Genomic DNA, 20,292 nt, shown 5'->3' with positions numbered 1-20,292 from the left:
CAGCAGAGGATGTGGCAAAGACATCATCCCTGTAAGAATCTTTATACATCAGCGCTTCACTTGCCACAGGGCACTACGACACATGGCACTCAGTGCCCGCCAACAGCAGAACAAGTCTCACTTTCTACACCCTCTCCACTACGCTATACCCTGTCTAGAGAAGTAGTCAAGGTCACATTATGTCTAAAACCTTTCCATAAAACAGGAGATACGGCAGGTAGTGCAGTCACTAGATATTTCGACATTTATAGTACCTTGTCCTTGCTGCTGTCCTTGGGAATGCAGGACGCTCTGCCCCAGCTCACCGTTCAGCCAGAGCTGCATTCTAATAAACGGCTCCCGGCCCTTCTGGGTCAGCTTGCTCCAAGGTTTCGGCCTGGACAGCATGTCGCTGACACTGCCCTGTGACAAGCCCAGCACCTGAAAGTCCAAACCACAGGTTCAATCAAAGGTTATTATAGGAAAATACAGCAAATGATGTCTTCTCAATACGTCCTGCAGTTCATTCATTATGTAAAAACCGGAGGAAATCTCCTGCAATTCATTATTTTAAACACGTGCAATTGCACCCAGGACAGAGTCGCTCTTCTTCGGGCAAACACTATTCAAGGTCATGCAGGGACAAGGAACCTAGAAGGCGTTTTTCCTGGGAATAGCGTCTCTAATTCAGGACATATTGGGTAATGAACCTTATGAGGAAACACATGAATCTACTTAATCAGTCACCTCTCAGACTTGTTACAGCATGGGCATCATGTGATAGGATGACAGTCATTAAGCTATACTGTATCACATTGTATACAATATCTAAGATGCCACATTCACACTGTACATGTGCAAATAATACTGAGACACGGACAGAGGTTCTCTGCTTCCACCAATTCTTACTTGATTCTATTGGCGATAAAGTGTCCCTATGCCAGGACCAGCAGCGGTCAGCTGTAATCTCTGAAATGTTCAGCTTCTCTACAGCGCCTCTACAGGGAAATCCAAGCATTACACAGTGCCCATTCTAATCACTCCGCTGCGAGTGTAAGGTAGCACAGTACAGTCCTCCCGAGATAGGGGCGCTCTTCTTAGCTGCTCCCCAAAATATGAGGATCCTGAATAGAATCCTCCTCTCTATTAAAGGGGTTATCAAGGGCTTTAACAATGATGGCCTGTACTTAGGACAGGCCATTAGTACTAGGTACTAGGTATTAATAGTACTAGGTACTTGGTTGGGGGTCCAACTCATGGCAGCGGTGTGAAGGGGCCACGTCACTGCAGTGAATGCTTTGTCCACTTGGGACAGTTCTGCAGCCATAGCGGCAGCGGTGCCTGGTATTACAGCTCAGTCCTATTTGATTGAAAGTGATGAAGCTGTTGTGGACTGTAATACCAGGGGCCTCACTGCGCCTTTTAAGGGGATACAACATTTTCTGGAGTGCCACAGCTCCTTCAAACAGCTGATCAGCAGGGGCGCTGAGAGCTGGATCCTCACCAATAAGATTTGATGGCCTATCCTAAACAAAGTCCTGGAAAACCCCTTTAACTCATAATTATCTAATATTGAAAAGGGGCTTTTTAAACTTGACAATCCTTTTAATAGTGTATATTACTTAAAGGGGTGGTCAGAGATTTAAAGAGTGATGACCTATCCTCAGAATAAGTCATCAGTATCTGATCGGCGGAAGGTGCAACTCCCGGCGCCCCTGTACATCAGTTGTTTGAAGAGCCCGGAACACAGTGGTCACGTAGCCTAGACCAGCGATGGCCAACCTCCGGAACTCCAGCTGTGGTGAAACTACGACTCCTAGCATGCTCCATTCATTTCTATGGAGTTCTGAGAATAGCCAAGCAATGGGGCACCTTAGGAGTCGTAGTTTTACCAAAGCTGGAGTGCCGGAGGTTAGCCATCACAGTCCTAGACGCAGCTCAGTCCCATTCAGGTAAATGGGGCAGAAATGCAATACCAAGCACTGTCGCTATCAATGGACGTCGCCGTGTTTGGTAAGCTGCGAGGAGGCCGTCGTGCTCACCTGAGCACCACAACCTCCTCAAAAACTCATCGGCAGGGGTGCCGGGAGTTGGACCCCACCAATCTGATATTGATGACCCGTCCTGAGGTTAGGTCAGCATCATTAAGTACTAAGAAAATAAATTTACGTTTTAGTATCTATGTGCTTTCCCCATATAATAAAACATTGCTCCAAAGTTATTACAACTGAATATTCCTCCCTTAGTATTCCTTTTAGAAAGTTATGAAAAATTGACAACTGGGCGTTATCATTCTTCCTTGTCAAAGGGTTGTGTCCCTGCACAGTCTGCCACTGACCACACACTGTCCCACTGTGCAGGGACACAGCCCCAACTGGGAACATCCAGTTGCAGATTCATTAACAAATGTCTAGTAGGAATAACAGAGGAACAGCACAACACACAGTTCTAAGAAAAGATGCTCCAGAATGGTCATTTCTTGTGGAATATTTACTAAAACATGTCAAGGGGGTAACAGGTCTTCGTTAGGCTGATAAATATCAGTTGATCCCACTGATTTCTATGTGATCAGATAACAGTCTAATGGGTATGGGGGCAGCCTGACAATCCTCTAATGCCTACTGACAACTTGAACATGCCCATTCCTTTGCTCTCCCAGGGATCTGACATCCGTCTGCCACTCAGATGATCTGCACGGACCTGTCTGTTGGGGAGCTGTCGGCTGAGAGGGCCAGCTGCTTTACTTTTCCTTCTCAATAATTTTTATTAATTGATAAAATCCCTATGCAAACGTAGGACTCCCCATTAGGCTACATGCACACGAACGTTGCTCGTTTCCGTGTTTGTTTTTTGAGGATAGGATGCGGACCCATTCATTTCAATAGGTCCGCAAAAAATGCGGACAGCACACCATGTGCTGTCCGCATCAGTATGTCCGTTCTGTAGCCTCGCAAAAACATGTCCTATTCTTGTCCGTTTTAGGCGGCATGGTTACAATGGATCGGCAAAAAAAACTGATGGCATACGGATGTGTGCAGGCCGCAAAACACATACAGTTGTGTGCATGTAGCCTTAGTCTGTGCTTATCATTTTGCAACTACCAAAAAAAAATAAAAAATAGATAAAAGTGGCAATGTGTATGTCCTACACGGACGGGGCATGAGACGATGCCCTTCACTTACCGGAGGTATTGAATTTGACAAGAGCATGCTCTAGCAGGGAGTTAACTGGATCTGTAATTTCCATGTGTCCAAAATACAGTGAAAAGCACTACAGCCATGCACCGGGTAGCACATTTTACATTCTTTACATGACCCCCTCCCACACACACACACTGGAATGAACCAAGAGGTGCTTAGTATTCAGAATTATAAACTTTTTTTTCTTATTATTATCTCTTGACTTGTGGATTCATTAATATTACTGTTATATCAGCAGCTGATCCTCACTGTGACAGACAGGGGGCGCTACGGTGCACGCTCTGAAGCATTCACAGACAATGTTATCTAGGAGTATGGGTGCTTAAAGAAACAAACAAACCTATATGCACTAAAAGAAAGCATCTTTCAGCAATTTTCAGACGGCCTATGTTCAGCTGTGCCAACCCTAACATTTATTTATCGTATCTGTGTCAAGTACACGTTTTGACAGTCCAGAAACAACATCTACCTTCTGCCAAAATGGGCCTTGAGCAGCTACATTGTATGATTTATTAGCGTGTGCCCAAATCAAGACAAATCAAGCAATGACTATATCAAGAACAGCTTACGAGCCTCGAGCGGTGCCAAGGTTTTCTCTGGAAAGCGTCGCAGGTAATAAACAGAACATTGTAATCGTGAAGGTAAGTGAATATAATGCACGTGACGGTTACCTTTTCACCGAATATCCTTTGGCAGATTCCATTTTTTGCAAGCTTCTCTTTCACTTGACGAGTCAGATCGATGGTGTCCACCTCCTGGTACATGTAAACCTCGTACTGCTCTGGGGTTAGCGGAGGGACCGATGGTTTGGTCGGCTTGGCTATAGAGACCACAGGAGAAGAAGGCAGTGGACTGTTTTGTGGCGTCTCACTACGACTGGCTCCGGTCATGCTAATTTCCGAGCTTTGAGAGTAGGGAGACTCGGCACTTGGCCACTCTTTCCAGTAATCTGAAGAAGATGATGGTCCTTGGAGTTGATTCCGTTCTGACCTATTCTGATTGATCACTTTTTCCTTTGTGCAGTTGGTCTCCTCCGTTTTTGTGTCTTCGGCTGCGACAGTGCTTCTCCGGTCATGTTGAACAGTGCTCCACCAATGGTCTTTCCAAACATTACCTCGTCCAAGCTCATTTTTTACATGCCTTAGAATGCTTGGCGTTGAATCGGTCATGCCATGAAATTCTAACACTGACGTCTCCTGTGGCTCTTTTTTTACACTAGAAAGGTTTTGTAAAGTTGCGATACCAGAGTCTAAGACAGGCGTATGTTTCTTCAAGGACATAATTAAAGGAGAGTAAGTAGATGCAGAAGAGACAGCAGTGGTGGAAATTATTTTTGGGGAGAGGATGGCAAGGTCAGCTTGGGATAAAGATGCCGTCTTTAAGGCAGGTTCAAAAGCAGCCTGCTGGGCTTCCATCTCTCGCCGTGCTTGTTGTAGAATGGACCGAATAGTGTCATCAGAATTACCACTGATGGATGCTGAAGGGGGCTGAGCCGGCTCAACTGCAAAAGCAAAGGTCAAATAAAAAAAAGTTGAGAAAAGAAGAATAAAGAACATCCGTTAGCTTTTTACTGAACACAATTTATTGCCTATACATTGCTTTTTAACAGAATGTCTAACTTCATTTCTGAGAATGAGCTCAAAATTCCTTGCATACCTATACAGTTAAAGGAATTTCCGAGATGGGTCATCAGTAGGGGTCCGACACCTGGGACCCCCGCCAATCAACTTTCAGTAGCGCCGTGGCCTTCTCTCTGCTTTTTCTAGGCCAGTGACGATACATTCATGTGTCACATGGCCTAGGTCAGTGGTGGCGAACCTATGGCATGGGTGCCAGAGGAGGCACTCCGAGCCCTCTCTGTGGGCACCCGCACCCTGGGAAAAGTCTAGGGCGTACCAATATGACAGATTTTTCCTGCCATTCATCAGCACAGGGCGCACTATGAACAGCACAGGCAGGTTATTATAGTCATATGATAAAGTACAAGTAAGATATGCTATATTGGACTGTAGTATTCAGGTTAACTTGTCGTGTTGGCACTTTGCGATAAATAAGTGGGTTTTGGGTTGCAGTTTGGGCACTCGATCTCTAAAAGGTTTGCCGTCACTGACCTAGGTGCAGCTCAGCCCCATAGAAGTGAATGGGGCTGAGCTGCGATACCAAGTACAACCACTATACAATGTCTGGCGCTGTGCTTGGTAAGCTGCGAGAAGGTCGCGGCGCTCACAGAAGCGCAAGAACCTTCTTAAAACAGATGATCGGCAGGGGTGCCAGGGGTCGGACCCCCACCAATCGGATGAAAAAATAAATAAAAATCAAAAAAAAAAACTTTAAATGTTAAAATTCGGATTTCCTGAAACCGCCATTAGAGGGTGTATATGGTTTCATTAAAGGGGTTGGTCATCAATATCAGACTGATGGTGGTCTGACTCCCGTCATCACAACGATTGGGTGACTGAATAGGGACATGTGACAAAGCTGTAGCACTCAGAAAAGCCATAACTAAGCAAGCAACCTTACTGACTATGGACAGATGCAATCAAAAAAGAGGTCACAGCGCTTGCGCAAGCTCTACTGCCTATACAAATGGGTCATCCAGGGGTGCAAAGAGTTGGACCCCCACCAATCTGATATTGATGGCCTATCCTAAAGATAGTGCATGAATATAACCCCAAAATAGTAACATCCAGATGTCATTTTATTAATATATTTCTGAGAGGTGTAACGAAGGAATTGCACAACTCCAGAATTCTTATGTGAAGAACAGAATTATCCACTAACACGGACTTGTCAGAAGAGCTGACAGGTTCCTATTTACGCTTATGCTGTACACATAATTTTGTTCATATTTCTTTTTAAATGGATCTGTCAGCTTTCTTGCCATCCCCGTTTTAGTGAATATGCCCCGAGCGTGTTTTCTTATAGCTTTGTGATGTGTTGCTCCTCTGTTAATCCTCTCAGAAATTTGAAAATAAATTGAGAACTGAGCGTTATTATTCCCCTTGTCAATATGATGTGCCCCTATTACTCCCATCACTGCAATGTCAATCAAACATTTCCAGGAGGAATAAAAATGTAACGTCACAAGTTCTAACAATAGATTCTCCAAATTTGTAATTTCAAGTATTCACTGAAACAGACCATCAAGAGGAACACATACTCTATAAAGATGATTCAACATATATAATGTGCCTAATTTAGGCAATAAATCATGTAAAAAGAAAACAAAAACCATACACAAACACACATACAAAGAACCAGACTAGCGGTCCACCACTCACCAGTCTTCAGCACCTGCAGCTCTCTTTTGGCTTGCTCTAGAATAGACTTAATGGCTTCATCGGAGCCCGTCTCTGAGGTTCTGATCCGTGTAGTAATATTTCCTAGAGTGACAATAATATTAATAAAAACACAATTAGAAAAAAAGCACATAAAACAGAATAATGCTACTTTCACACTTCGGATCCGTCCTTCCACTATTTCGCCGTGCCGCCGCTCCGTCCCCTTTATAGTCAATGGGGACGGAGCGGCAGCACGGCAAAATAGCGGAAGGACGGATCCGGCCGGGTGAACAGCCTGCCGGATCCGACCTGCCGCAAGTGTGAAAGTACCCTAAAGCATTTTTTTAATTGCTTTTAGAAAATTAGACCAGCAAGGTCAAGGTAACTTATTGACCCAGAAATGCAGCTAAATGGCCAGATTTGTATTAACATGTGGGTGCCTTATAATTTATGTAATACTGGCCCTCTACTATGGTGCTCCGCTGGAGACCCTAAGGACCTGTACACTTGCACATTGTAGTCTTTAAGATTTTTCAATTAAAGGGGTTGTGTCACAAAACAAATTCTACATTTTTCAAACCAGCACCAGGATCTGAATACTTTTAGAATTGCATGTAATCAAAAATGTAGTATAGCCACTGAGCTATTCAATAAAACGTATCTGTATGGCGCCACCTGCTGTTTGTAGTTTTCCTAATTTTTTTGTCCGTCTCACTGAGCTGAGGTTGAAAAGTGATCCGTTTAAATCTTCAACTGCCACCAGCCATATGTTCTGTTAGATGCTGTGGCAGTTGCAGGGAGAGAGCTGCAGCAAAAGGGACACGCCCCCAGAGCTGCCAGGCTGAGGATAATCTAGCAGAGCCGGGAATGTGGAGATCTCTGGATCCCTGTGCATTACAGCGCTGGTTCTAGCTTTCTTAGAAAGGTATTGTCCTGTACTATAGGATGTCTGACTTTGACATCAGTCATGGCAGAACCCCTTTCATTTCTAGTCCCTCTGTAACATCCCTCACTTTCCGTCATGTGCAGCATGGCAATACGTTGTACAACTGAAAATGAACGCAAATCCCACTGCCATACTTTTATAAGGGGCCTGTCAATCAAGCCAAGTCGATTAGAGCCTAAGTGCTTTTTCTCTCTCCAAACTGAAGTTTGTTGGAAAGAGGATATTGAACACATCAACAAATGTAGGATATTTGGCCAGACTGTCAAAGCCGTTTGCCAAGTTTCGATCAAGTAAAAAGTATTTTTAGCTCTGACTGGTTTAAACTCTGCTGGAAATTCTAATGAGCTGTAATCGTATATCTTCCTGGCAAGGCCGCGCCAAGGTGCCACGCTAATCATGTGGTTTCTACAGATCGTTGATATGCATAGGAGTCAATGCATCACATAACATGGAGGACTGATAGTGCTGACTCACAGAAATAGAAGAGGACTAACAGTAAGATGTGCGGACAGGATCATTTCAGGTACTTCAGGCAATCCACGTCTCTGATTGCCTGGCCTTGCCAGCACTTCTGTCTCGGAGCTGGTATCGGGCACCAAGGAAGCTTTTTTGGCCGACAAGTAGCCTTGCACTTCTAATGACTCTTAGGTGAAGTGGGTGAAGCAAATTCCTCATGACTACATCACTACTGATGATGGCCCTGCACGTACGACTTTACCGCTGACCAGTGGGCTGTGAACCCCAATTGGCAATGCCCTAATGACTGGCCAGTCAGGTGTGGAGGTCAGTAGGCTTAAAAGGGTATTGAATTCCTTGCAGATATTGATTTCTGTGTATGAACAAAATGCAGTTCTCAACTATTTAAATGTAGCATTATGTTGTATGGATGTGTTTATATATATATATATATATATACACGTCCATACAGCACAGGCTACATATACAAGATGTCTAGACAGAAGTCCATAGGCCCACTATAATAAAGGCTGTAGTATGTTTTCTATCTTACCCAAGTGTTGAGTTCACAGCTACACTGCTCAGTACTGCTGTATAATGCCCTCCATGATGCTGGAGCTGCTTCTGAGGGTGTGCTACAGCGAGGGAAAACAAGGAGGTTCTTCTCTTTTCTGTGTGTGTTGTGTATGGGAGATATTATAGCAGTTAAGCTAATATTAGACGCTCTTTAGTGAGTATCTGGCAGTGTAATACTGCCGCCAAGTAATTGGAATCTTTCAGCAGGTTTAAAAACCACTGTTTGCCGGTGGCAGATCATGCTGTGTAATCACGATCTGCTGCCCTCATAACAACTAGTCAGTATGGGGACAAGCAATGGCATTAGCAATCGATGTTCCCCATACTGTGGAGGAGATCACTGCATGTAACAGCAGTGGTCTCCTCCACTGTCGTGAAGGAAGGAATGCTGGATGATCTACACGTCTAATATAAGCCTTAGTTTATTGCTTATGCTCCTTCTTCCCCTCTTTATAGACTACTATGGGCAACTGTAACATGATCTCTCTGTAAATATGATAAATGATCACCTCTATGGAGATGGATTTTATCAGTGGGGGGAAGGGAAAGGAGCCCGATCAGTGGAGAAAGAGTCATTTTTCTATTCTAATAAAATATGTTATAATATGTTATGAGTTTCTTTACCTTTGCTTGTACTATTGATTTATGCAAAATTGTTCATAATCAGAGATACGCTTTAAACTCTCTGCTCTATTGGTCATTATTGACAGGAGTTTTCGTAACCTCTTTCAGTCAAGGGGTTAAGTTAATGGGGATGTCCAACTTAATTGAATGTGATAAAAATAATAAAAGATCAAATACCATACTTGTCACTTATCCCTTGCCATTGCAGTTGTGACATATCTTTATATGACATGTGACCACTGTAGCCAATCACTGACCTCAGCAGTGCACGGTACTGTATACAGCTACGTAACCGCTGCAGCCTCTAAACACAGACCAGGGCGGCAGTGCTGGAAACGGCAGGGAATTACGTGGTGTGTATCCAATCTTATTATTTTCTCACATTTAGAGGCACTGGGCGCATTTTTTAATAAACTGGACACCCTATTTAAATATGTGCATGAAAACAATGACTATAGCCGATGTCAGAAAATTAAGGCTGCAGACATTTTTCCATCAGACACCAGGGACCTAACCGTTTTTTTACGATAATAATCCAGCTGATCTGAATTAATCTATAAACTCTTTTCGAGTTTGTACCAGTAACAAATGGGCCCATTATCAGAGCCAGGCGAGCATGTAACATTTACACACACAGTTTAGTACAAGCAGAATGCTGACAAACACTTATTTAAATTACAGCTTATTGTTGCTTTCACGTATTTCCTAATGTTACTGTATTGTCAGCACATTAACTGGATCTAAGAGGCGGGTTGCTGCACAGGGCAGTGCTATGACAAGCCGCCAGAAAAATAAATTCTATACTTTGCGGTGTCTTTGAACGGAATACATCTGAGATAAAGGTGGGATTGGGAGGGGTGTCTTTAACTATAAGAATTCCAGCAAAGATTCTATAGGTCGTCTGTACACTGTATAGTGCAGAATGTACCAGCAGCCATCATCATTTCACTTGTGCTTAGGTACGTTACATTGGCAAAATGTGACACATCAACAATACCCCAAGAATGTTGGTATTTAAGGTGCTGGGTTTTAAAGCAAACGCTCAAAGCTCCTGGGCCCCGATACAAGGTTTATTCCTACAACTACCATGGGTTACTTGTAGTGCTGCCGTCCATTTATGTGGTCCTTGTCAGGCACCAGGGTCCACATATATGGCTCTATTCACATCTGGACCTGTTATATACACGATATATACACCAGCGTCATCTGATTGTCTCCACTTATAATGATATCTATCAGGTTCCATTATGGTGTTTGTGTTAGGCAAAACATAATGTGTTATTCCCCATTAAAAATGATGGCGCCTCTGATACAGATGTGAGTCCAAAAAAAAAAGCCCTCTTCGTCACTTATTAGCAGGCACCAGATCAGGGGCAGATTTATAGCCGCTGTTTAAAGGTAATATGACAGCTCCGAAGCACCCTCCCCCCCCCCCCCCCAAACTAGAGTAAGGCTACTTTCACATTCGCGTTTTGTGCGGATCCGTCTTGCATCTGCACAGACGGATCCGCACCAATAATGCAAACGCTTGTATCCATTAATAACTGATCCGTTTGCATTATTCATTCAAAAAAAAGTCTAAGTCAAAACGCAACGGAGACCAAACGCAGCCAAATTGATGCATTCTGAACAGATCCTTATCCATTCAGAATGCATTGGGGCTGAACTGATCCGTTTTGGGCCGTCTGTGAGAGCCCTGAAACGGATCTCACAAGCGGACCCAGAAACGCCAGTGTGAAAGTAGCCTAAGCAATGTATAGTGCATGGGGTGCTGGGTCTGATCAGGTCATTTTTATCTTCGTGCTCTCACTTGCTTTCCGATCCTGTGCTCCCACAAACCAGCAGTAAGATGCATTGAGAGGACTCCTGGAGTCTTCTCCATTGTGTGTGTGAGCACAGGAGTCCTCTCAATGCATCTTACTGCTGGTTTGTGGGAGCACTGATAGGGACCTTAGGCCTCATGCACACGACCGTTGTGTCTTTAGCGGTCCGCAAGGGGGCATAAAAGATAAAAATGACATAACTGGACTAAGTGTCACTTACACTATACATTGCTTACTCTTGTTTGGGGCGCTGACAGATTCCCTTTAAAGGAAAAATGGTCTCTGTTGCTCACAGCAACCAATCACAGCACAGATTTCATTTTCCAAGGTCACTATAAAAATAAAAAAACACGACAGTGACCGTGATTGGTTGCTATGGGCAACAAAGACAGTTTTCCTTTATGCTGCAAATTATGTCTGCACAGATTATTACGGACAGTGACACCTTTCGTGGACAGAGATCTCAGCATCTTCATCAAGCTCCATCATTGCTGTGACTGTGGTGCGCGAGTCACCAGAAATCCTGTCGGTGTCTCGGCTGCAGAAACTTGCAGGTCGCAATGTGACCCCCTTCACTTTCTTTACCTAGAGATGGAGCATCATGATCCTGCGATCTTTGGTCGCGTGACGTGTCACAGTCAAAATCGCTAAGTAGCCTCACTTTAAAGGGCAGGGAGTGAATATTTTTGTGCGCAATTATTGATATATATATATATATATATTTTTTTACAATTTTCTGTTATTTACAAAACGCCACATTTAAAAAGAAAACAATGCAAACTTTCAGCACTTAAAAAAAAGTCTCCGATTGTCTTTAGAATACCTTGTCCCAGCTTCTCGGTGACCGGGGCTGTAAAGTGGATGTGTGCATTGTAAGGCTACTTTCACACTAGCGTTCGGAGCTCCGCTTGTGAGTTCCGTTTGAAGGCTCTCACAAGCGGCCCCGAACGGATCCGTCCAGCCCTAATGCATTCTGAGTGGATGCGGATCCGCTCAGAATGCATCAGTTTGGCACCGTTTGTCCTCCTCTCCGCTCAGCAGGCGGACCCCTGAACGCAGCTTGCAGCGTTCGGGTGTCCGCCTGGCCGTGCGGAGGCAAACGGATCCGTCCAGACTTACAATGTAAGTCAATGGGGACGGATCCGTTTGAAGTTGACACAGTATGGCTCAATTTTCAAACGGATCCGTCCCCCATTGACTTTCAATGTAAAGTCAAAACGGATCCGTTTGGATTATCGTGAACAAAAAAAAAAATATATATATTTTTTTTTTTGTTCATGGTAATGCAAACGAATCCGTTCTGAATGGATCTAAGCGTTTGCATTATAGGTGCGGATCCGTCTGTGCAGATACAAGACGGATCCGCACCTAACGCAGGTGTGAAAGTAGCCTAAATGGTGCTAAGCAGATTGCTAGCAGCGAGTTCATTTCCCACTCCATGTGATAATAAAAAGAGCGGTGCCAATTGCGTTTCCAGCCACATAACGTCCCAATCGTCGAGTGGGTTTCAGAATCGTGTTAACATGAAGAGATGGCTTGCTAGGACGGAAACAGGGAAAACTGCTCCCAACAATTCTGCTCCGTTCCCCTAAAATTAACCATTTAAATACTACAACGCTATAAACAGGGTTATCATTTTTATGCAGGTGACATAGCATTTGGATCTGACCACTTTGAGCAAGGCAGCGATAGGTCTTCAGTGTCGTGTACCTTGTATTTATCCCCCTCCCGCAGCTTATGTCCTGAGCTAGAAACAGGTCGCCGCACAGAAGTATTCTCCTGATGTGTAATACTCCAGAGTGAGCGCCCGTGTTTTATACTTACTACAGCTGTTTTTCTATCAGATTCCAGGCCAGAATCAAATGCCACAGTATGACTACACAGAGCAGAGTGAAAGCAGAACGGCTGGCTACAAACACAGAGACACCTGCTTGTCACGTACCTTCAGACCCATTTCTTCTTTTCGGTACTTCCTGAAATAGTCTGTTCAGGTTCTGGCCTGGATTCTCTGTTGAAAAACAAGTTTGGTAAGAACAAAACAGTCGGGGGGGATGTCAGCTTTGTAATGTTATGGGCTACGTTACATGAAGAAATGTGGGTGAATGCATAAGATGGTGGAATAATTGCCCACTAACTACTCTTTGTAAGGGTACCGAGACATACCGCCCAACTTTTGGGATGGTCAACGGATAGGTGATAAATGTCAGATCAATGCGGGTATGACTGCAGTGACCCCTCAGCATTCCCAAGAATGAGGGTCTCCAAGTGGTCTCTTTAAATAGAGCAGAGATGTGCATGTTGGTCCACGGCTCTATTGTTTTCTATGGGACTGCTGCAGTGGAAGGAGGACATGCGCACTCGTGTACCATTCAGATAGGCCACTCGGGGACCCCTGTTCTCGTCACTTCTCCTGTGGATGGGTGATTAATGCTGACTCCTTCAACATATATCTATTTCCATGGTCAAAAAAGAGAGGGAGAGATTAAAGCAGCAAATAGGAAGAGACTTGGATGAAAAGCAAGGACTGTCCCTCGAAAAGAGGGATCCATGGGGGGTATGACCAGAGACTTCCTACTCCCAGTGCAGTTTACAAAATGAAAGCTGAATTCAGATTACTACGGGCAAAAGAGGCTCTTATTCCTTCGAGACAGCATTGATCTCCCAACCTCAATTCTAATATATCATGATAAAAATGCAGCAGCAGAGCTGAGCTTGTCATTTCACACATGATATCATCATTATATCACTGGGGGTTTCCACAAGTTAATTCACTTAGGTTTTCATTATGCACAAAATATCCATTCCAAACAACAAATTCAGCTCTGCTACATCCGTTTGTGTCAGTATCCAGTAGCCAGGTAACCAGGATGCCAAAACAGCACAGATATTTTATTTTATAAGTGTTTTGTATATATGTCACTGCCCCGGATCAGACTAACCGGCTCCTGTATTCTGCATTCATTTATTTACTCATGCCAATAAAACGTCACCAACTTGTATTAGAAAGCAGAGCTGTGCCTCCCAAGAGTCGCTAATAGAATATCTATCCATCTATCTAATATCCATCTATCTATCTATATATCTAATATCCATCTATCTAATATCCATCTATCCATCTATCTATCTAATATCCATCCATCTATCTAATATCCATCTATCTAATATCCATCTATCTATCTAATATCCATCTATCTAATATCCATCTATCTATCTAATATCCATCTATCTATCTAATATCCATCTATCTATCTAATATCCATCTATCTATCTAATATCCATCTATCTATCTAATATCCATCTATCTATCTATCCATCCATCTATCTATCTAATATCCATCTATCTATCCATCTAATATCCATCTAACTCTCCCATATCCATCTATCCCATATCTATCCATCTATCTATCCCATATCTATCCATCTATCTATCCCATATCTATCCATCTATCTATCTATCCCATATCTATCCATCTATCTATCCCATATCTATCCATCTATCTATCTATCCCATATCTATCCATCTATCCATCCCATATCCATCCCATATCCATCCTATATCCATCCCATATCTATCCTATATCTACCTATCTCATATCCATCTATCTATCTCTCATATCCATCTATCTATCTCTCATATCCATCTATCTATCTCTCATATCCATCTATCTATCTCTCATATCCATCTATCTATCTCTCATATCCATCTATCTATCTCTCATATCCATCTATCTATCTCTCATATCCATCTATCTATCTCTCATATCCATCTATCTATCTCTCATATCCATCTATCTATCTCTCATTTCCATCTATCTATCTTTCATTTCCATCTATCTATCTCTCATATCCATCTATCTATCTCTCATATCCATCTATCTCTCATATCCATCTATCTCTCATATCCATCTATCTATCTATCTATCTATCTATCTATCTATCTATTTATCTATCCCACATCTATCCATCCATCCATCCATCCATCTATAAACACATACTTGTAGCTTCACTGCACTGGGTGTGGTTGGTAAACTCATGTACATAGGCCAGTGGGGGAGGACTGCTTATAAATACATGGGGCAGATATATAAAAAGTGACTTAAAAAGGGATGTACCACAAAAAATATTCTACAGTTTTCAAACCTGCACCTGGATCTGAATACTTTTGTAATTGCATGTAATTACAAATTTAGCATAGTCACTGAGTTATTCAATAAAATGTATCTGTTTAGCACCACCTGCTGTTTGATTTGTTCCTCATTTCTTTGTCCGGCTTACTGAGAAGGCCGCACATGCTCAGTTTCATCCTTCAACTGCCTCCTGAGCTGTGACAGGGAGAGAGTTGTTGGAGGAAAGACACCCCCCCTGAGCTGCAGCAGAAAGGACACCCCCCTGAGCTGCAGCAGAAAGGACACCCCCCTGAGCTGCAGCAGAAAGGACACCCCCCTGAGCTGCAGCAGAAAGGACACCCCCCTGAGCTGCAGCAGAAAGGACACCCCCCTGAGCTGCAGCAGAAAGGACACCCCCCTGAGCTGCAGCAGAAAGGACACCCCCCTGAGCTGCAGCAGAAAGGACACCCCCCTGAGCTGCAGCAGAAAGGACACCCCCCTGAGCTGCAGCAGAAAGGACACCCCCCTGCGCTGCAGCAGAAAGGACACTCCACTTGAGCTGCCAGCTTGATCTAAATCTAGAAGAGCAATTGGAACAATAAATGTGGAGATCTCTGGATCCATGTGAGGCACAGGGCTGGTTCTAGGTTTGTTGGAAAGAGGTTGTCATGTACTATATCATGTCCGATTTTATACTAATCATGGGATAACCTCTTTGAAGAAAAACAGTCTTTGCTGCCCTTTGCTAGAAAAAAAACTAAGAATTTTCCTTTTAGCCACTTTTTATGAATCTGTCCTATTGTCATACATGGCCGATTGCATTCTTTGGGGTCCTCTGCATGCTGTAATATCCCTCCAGGTACCAGATATAACTGCCTGAATCCTATCTGTACCTCTAGATTTGGTACAATAACTGCAGCTAAATAGGGTGAGCGACCTGATATAACAACCCACATAGTCTTCAGAAAACGCCTTCATACCAGAGAGTATTCCTACTAAAATTCATGTAATCATAGGTAAATGTAGGAGATAATGACAGATACCACCCTGTGCAGCTCTTGTACAAAATGTACAGAGAACAAAAGCATAAAAGTATATGTACCTGTCTAAAGGTAAAAATGGAAAATTGCGTTGATGGTTATTATTACCTATTATAGATAAGGAACATAACATTTCAGGTTGATCCTTTAATGATGAACATAGGGATTTGTTAACGCTACTGACCTCTGCTTATAAAATGGACAGTTGTGGATTTCTTCCTTATGTTGGTTCTTCATAGTTTAAAAGAAATGCTATAGTATGGTACATATAGTTTGACAATGTATTTAAAGGGCTATACTTTCCACTCTATAGGGGATAACCAACTGATCGCTGGGTGTCAGACCGCACTCTCCAGAGGACTGCCAGAGACAGTCGAGTACAGCACTGTAGAAGGGTGCGTGCCTGATCTGCAGCTCCACTAGACCACCATTCCTGAGATTGATGGGGGTCCCAACAGTTGGGCCCCTACTAATCAATTAGTAACTGTATTAAGTAGATAGGGGGATAACATTTAGTAACTGTAATACCCCTTTAAAGTCTGAATCCACTCAAAAATTCAGGTGAAGCTGCAATACACCCAAGTTCTCCAGCTGAGATATAGAGAGCTGTTTGCTGGTGTCCTGAAACTAAGAGAGTGTTGTCTTTGGTGAATTTGTTTTCCTGATCAACTATTTCTGGGAGTACAATATTGATGGCCTATCTTAAGTATAGGTCATCCATATATGATCGAGAGGGGTCTGACTACTACATTCTCTGCTGATCAGTTGTTTGAAGAGGCTGGGACCCTCCGGTGAGCAACATTTCCTCTTTCTATGTCACTGACAGCATATTCATCAGTCACATTGACTATGTGCATGTCAGTTCCATTCAAGCTGCAATACTAAGCACAGTCCTTATACAATGTACAGCCCTGTGCTTGGTAAGCTGTGAGGAGGCCGCAGTACTCCCCGGAGCGCTGCAGCCTCTTCAAACAGCTGATCGTCAACCAATCAGATATTGATGACCTATCGAGCAGATAGGTCATAAATATTCTACCCCGGGAAAAACCCTTTAAAAAAAAACAAAAAACACCAGTGACCCTCAACGCTACCACATCAAATAAGTTTTCATATCTCAGCTTCCTAGAATCCTGGGAGGACATATAAAGGGGAGAGTGGGATTGGGTTAAATGTACCTATCAGGTCTGAAGAACACTTTAAAAGGACACATCGCATCTTGATGACTTGTATTGAATCGATAGCTTCCACTATATTGCACATCAACTATTCAACGTCAGAAAACTATACTAAAAGAGACGTGAGGTAAGAAGGAGCTCAAAGTTGAACCTAGAAGCACAAGTTTATAACAAGGATGTATGCACAAGTGATGCTGCACATACATAGGACACTGCAGTGAACAAGAAGCTGGTCCGAACATGGCTTTTGTGTAGCCATCTTTAAAAGTGCTCATCCAAAAATGGTGGGACAAAAACCTCCAAAAATAAAAATCTGATTTGAAAAAGTATACTATTCACATTTTGGGATTTACCCGCATCATTACTACTGACAAAGCAGAATTTCTAAATAATTATGGGCCATTAAATTTCACAACATTAATAGGGGTCTGTAGGTACATAGCATTCTGGGTTGTAACTGGTTAGTCCTGGCTGCTGGATTGACTACCTGCCTTCTACGTTTTACGATGCCTTGACTAATGACACGTGAGAATATGTATGTGTAGCACACCCCTGCACCCACTGTCTAGAAATGAGATATTAGTTGCCTGTGTCAGGATATGGAGATGATGGCTGTAAAATGAAGTATTCTGGAAGTGTGAGGTGTTGGAAATGATTAGGAAGACCATGTAGACTTTAGGAACGTGGCACTCACCTCTTTGTCTGCCTTGTATACTCCGCAGTGCAAGGATGTTCTGCTCATCGGAGAGGAACTGCTTCATCTTGTGGAAAGGCTCCTTGCCTCGTACAGTTAGTTTATTCCATGGTTTGGGCCTGGCCAGTATCTCACTCACAGACCCTTGTGATAGTCCCAGTACATAATGTCCAAAGATACGCTGCCCAATATTGTGCTTGATCAACTGCTCTTTCACTTGACGTGCAATTTCTGCAGTGTCTATATCTTCGCCTTCCGAGACGCTCCCAGCGCTCTCTGACTGGCTTGGTGAAGGAGCCATGCCGTTTACATCCGGGCTTGGCTGTTGTAATGGACTTTGGGAAGATATGGAGTTTGTGCTGAAGTGACCTGTTGAAAAAAGCATGCTTGTGCTTCCTGCTTCCTGCATTGCCTTGGAGTAGAAGGACTGCATAAGCTGTCGCTGGAGAAGTGAATTTAGTGCAAATTTTCCCGTGGAGGCCAAGGGTAAAGTAGGGCTTGCAATGGATGAGCTGAAATAGTCTTGGTTTAAACCCGTTGGTGAGAACTGGTGTGTACCATTAGTATTGGAAACCTGCTCCCCTGCGTTGCGGAGCAACTGAGAGGGAGGGGAGGCCGGCAAGGTTGCAGGACGCTGAGTTTCATGCTGGTCTTTCCCTTTTCTCCTGGCTGACCCTACAAGAAAGGTCAAACATAATGCATTATGGGGGGATTAAAAAGGGAAAAACCAAAATAAAAACGCAATGTTTGCCCCACAAAGTGAAAAAGTGCATTTTTTTTTTTTTAAAAGGGCCAATTAGGTTTTTAAATTGAATTTTCAGTAAGCCAAACTTGGCCCCCAAAACAAACAACATGCATTTCATGTTTGTACCTTTCTTGTACAGTTTGTTGCAGCCTGGAGAACACCTATGACAAATGATTGCACTTCACTTCAATCACCGCATCGTACAGTATATAGAAGGATTAGGTTATGATGTGCGATCCTGGACGATAGCATGGTCTTACAGCATACAAATACAAGTCAATGTGTGGCCCCACAGCAAACATTTACACTCGAGAGCAGCCGAATGCAGCAGATGAAAGAAAACCAATGTTACAAATCCTCCAAATATCACGCTCGTCTCATGCTATACAGAAGGCTCTACAAATCCTCTGACGAAAGAGTACCAAACTGTACAGCCCAGTTTTCTAAAGACAATGCACATCAACCAAAACGGAACCAAATAATGGTCCAGGCAGAATCTGCCCAACTCTTTCATTACGACTATTAATCAAGACCAATGAGAAGCGCTCTCGCTGCATATTCAAGCTCTCTTTTCTTATCATCCCACCTTTCCTCCTACGGCAGAGGAGAAAACAAGCTTGTAATGTCGCACAGCTTACAGAACTGCTATTTTCTAAGGTAATTAGTCTTTTTTTTTTTTTTTAACACAATGCCATGGAGGTCCTCAAGATGTTTTCTATTCTCCCGCTCACACTCCTTACAAGTCAAACAATACTGGCGGATGCTGTTGTTCATTAATCTTGCTGTCAGGTGTCTCTAACTCCGTTTTTCCACCGCACATTCATTTTTGTCACTTACTGAAGTCAGCAAAACAAACTTACCACTCAGGTCGCTGTTGGAAATGCGCAGCGTGGCGTTCTCGGACTGCAGCGTGCGGTTCTTCTCCAGTAACAGAACCTCCAATGGTTTTGATGCTTCCTGAAGAAGGCAGTATTAGGAGATTAACATATTAACAATGTGACTTTTACTCATTGTACTAGAAAGGTTTTACAAGGTGCCAGGAAAAAAGGGAAACATGATCAAAACCTTTACATATGAGAAAGGGGAAGTGTTTTTAATAAGAAACTGAAAGTGAGAACAAGGGTGCCCCCCTGAAATCTGAAATGACCTGGGGGGGGAATCGGAAGAAATGTCAGAAAATATTATTTTACTGAAAGAGTAGTAGATGCTTGAAACAAACGTCCAGCAGTGGTCGGAAAATCCACATAAAAGTGAGAAAATAGAAAGGAAATAACAGGGCAGACTAGATATTTTTTGCTGCCGTCATTCTTTGATTTCTAAAATGCTAAAATTTAATTTACAAAATAGTAGACGCAACCTGGACATAGCATTATTAAGCCTCTGTTCACACTACCTGATCAGTTACCCTTGTGTATATTTAGAACAGAAAATATACCACAGTCTGCAAGGGTATTCTTATGATTAAAAATACTGAAACCCAGATGGACCCCATTCATCTCAATGGGATCTGTTGGTATCCATCTGAAAATTGATCCGACATAGCCGTTCTGGCTCTATTATAACCAGAACCTAATTTGTAAAAAAAAAGGAAGGAATTATAACAGTTGCAAACAAGACTCGCTAGTGGAGTAATGAACTGTATTTGCT

The 20,292-nt window shown here is 43.1% G+C and overlaps 1 protein-coding gene across 1 annotated transcript in view; it reads right to left on the bottom strand.

Moving 5' to 3' along the window:
• Nucleotides 1-20,292, bottom strand: part of CUX1 (cut like homeobox 1) — a 357,714-nt gene that overhangs the window by 107,608 nt on the left and 229,814 nt on the right. Inside the window, 1 exon segment of the mRNA XM_040423522.1 lies at nucleotides 19,506-19,602. Coding sequence (XP_040279456.1) covers nucleotides 19,506-19,602 — 97 coding nt within the window.

The sequence above is a fragment of the Bufo bufo genome, chromosome 3 (assembly GCF_905171765.1).
Source record: "Bufo bufo chromosome 3, aBufBuf1.1, whole genome shotgun sequence".
NCBI classification, from domain to species: Eukaryota; Metazoa; Chordata; class Amphibia; order Anura; family Bufonidae; genus Bufo; species Bufo bufo.
This window is presented reverse-complemented; position numbering and strand designations above follow the sequence as displayed.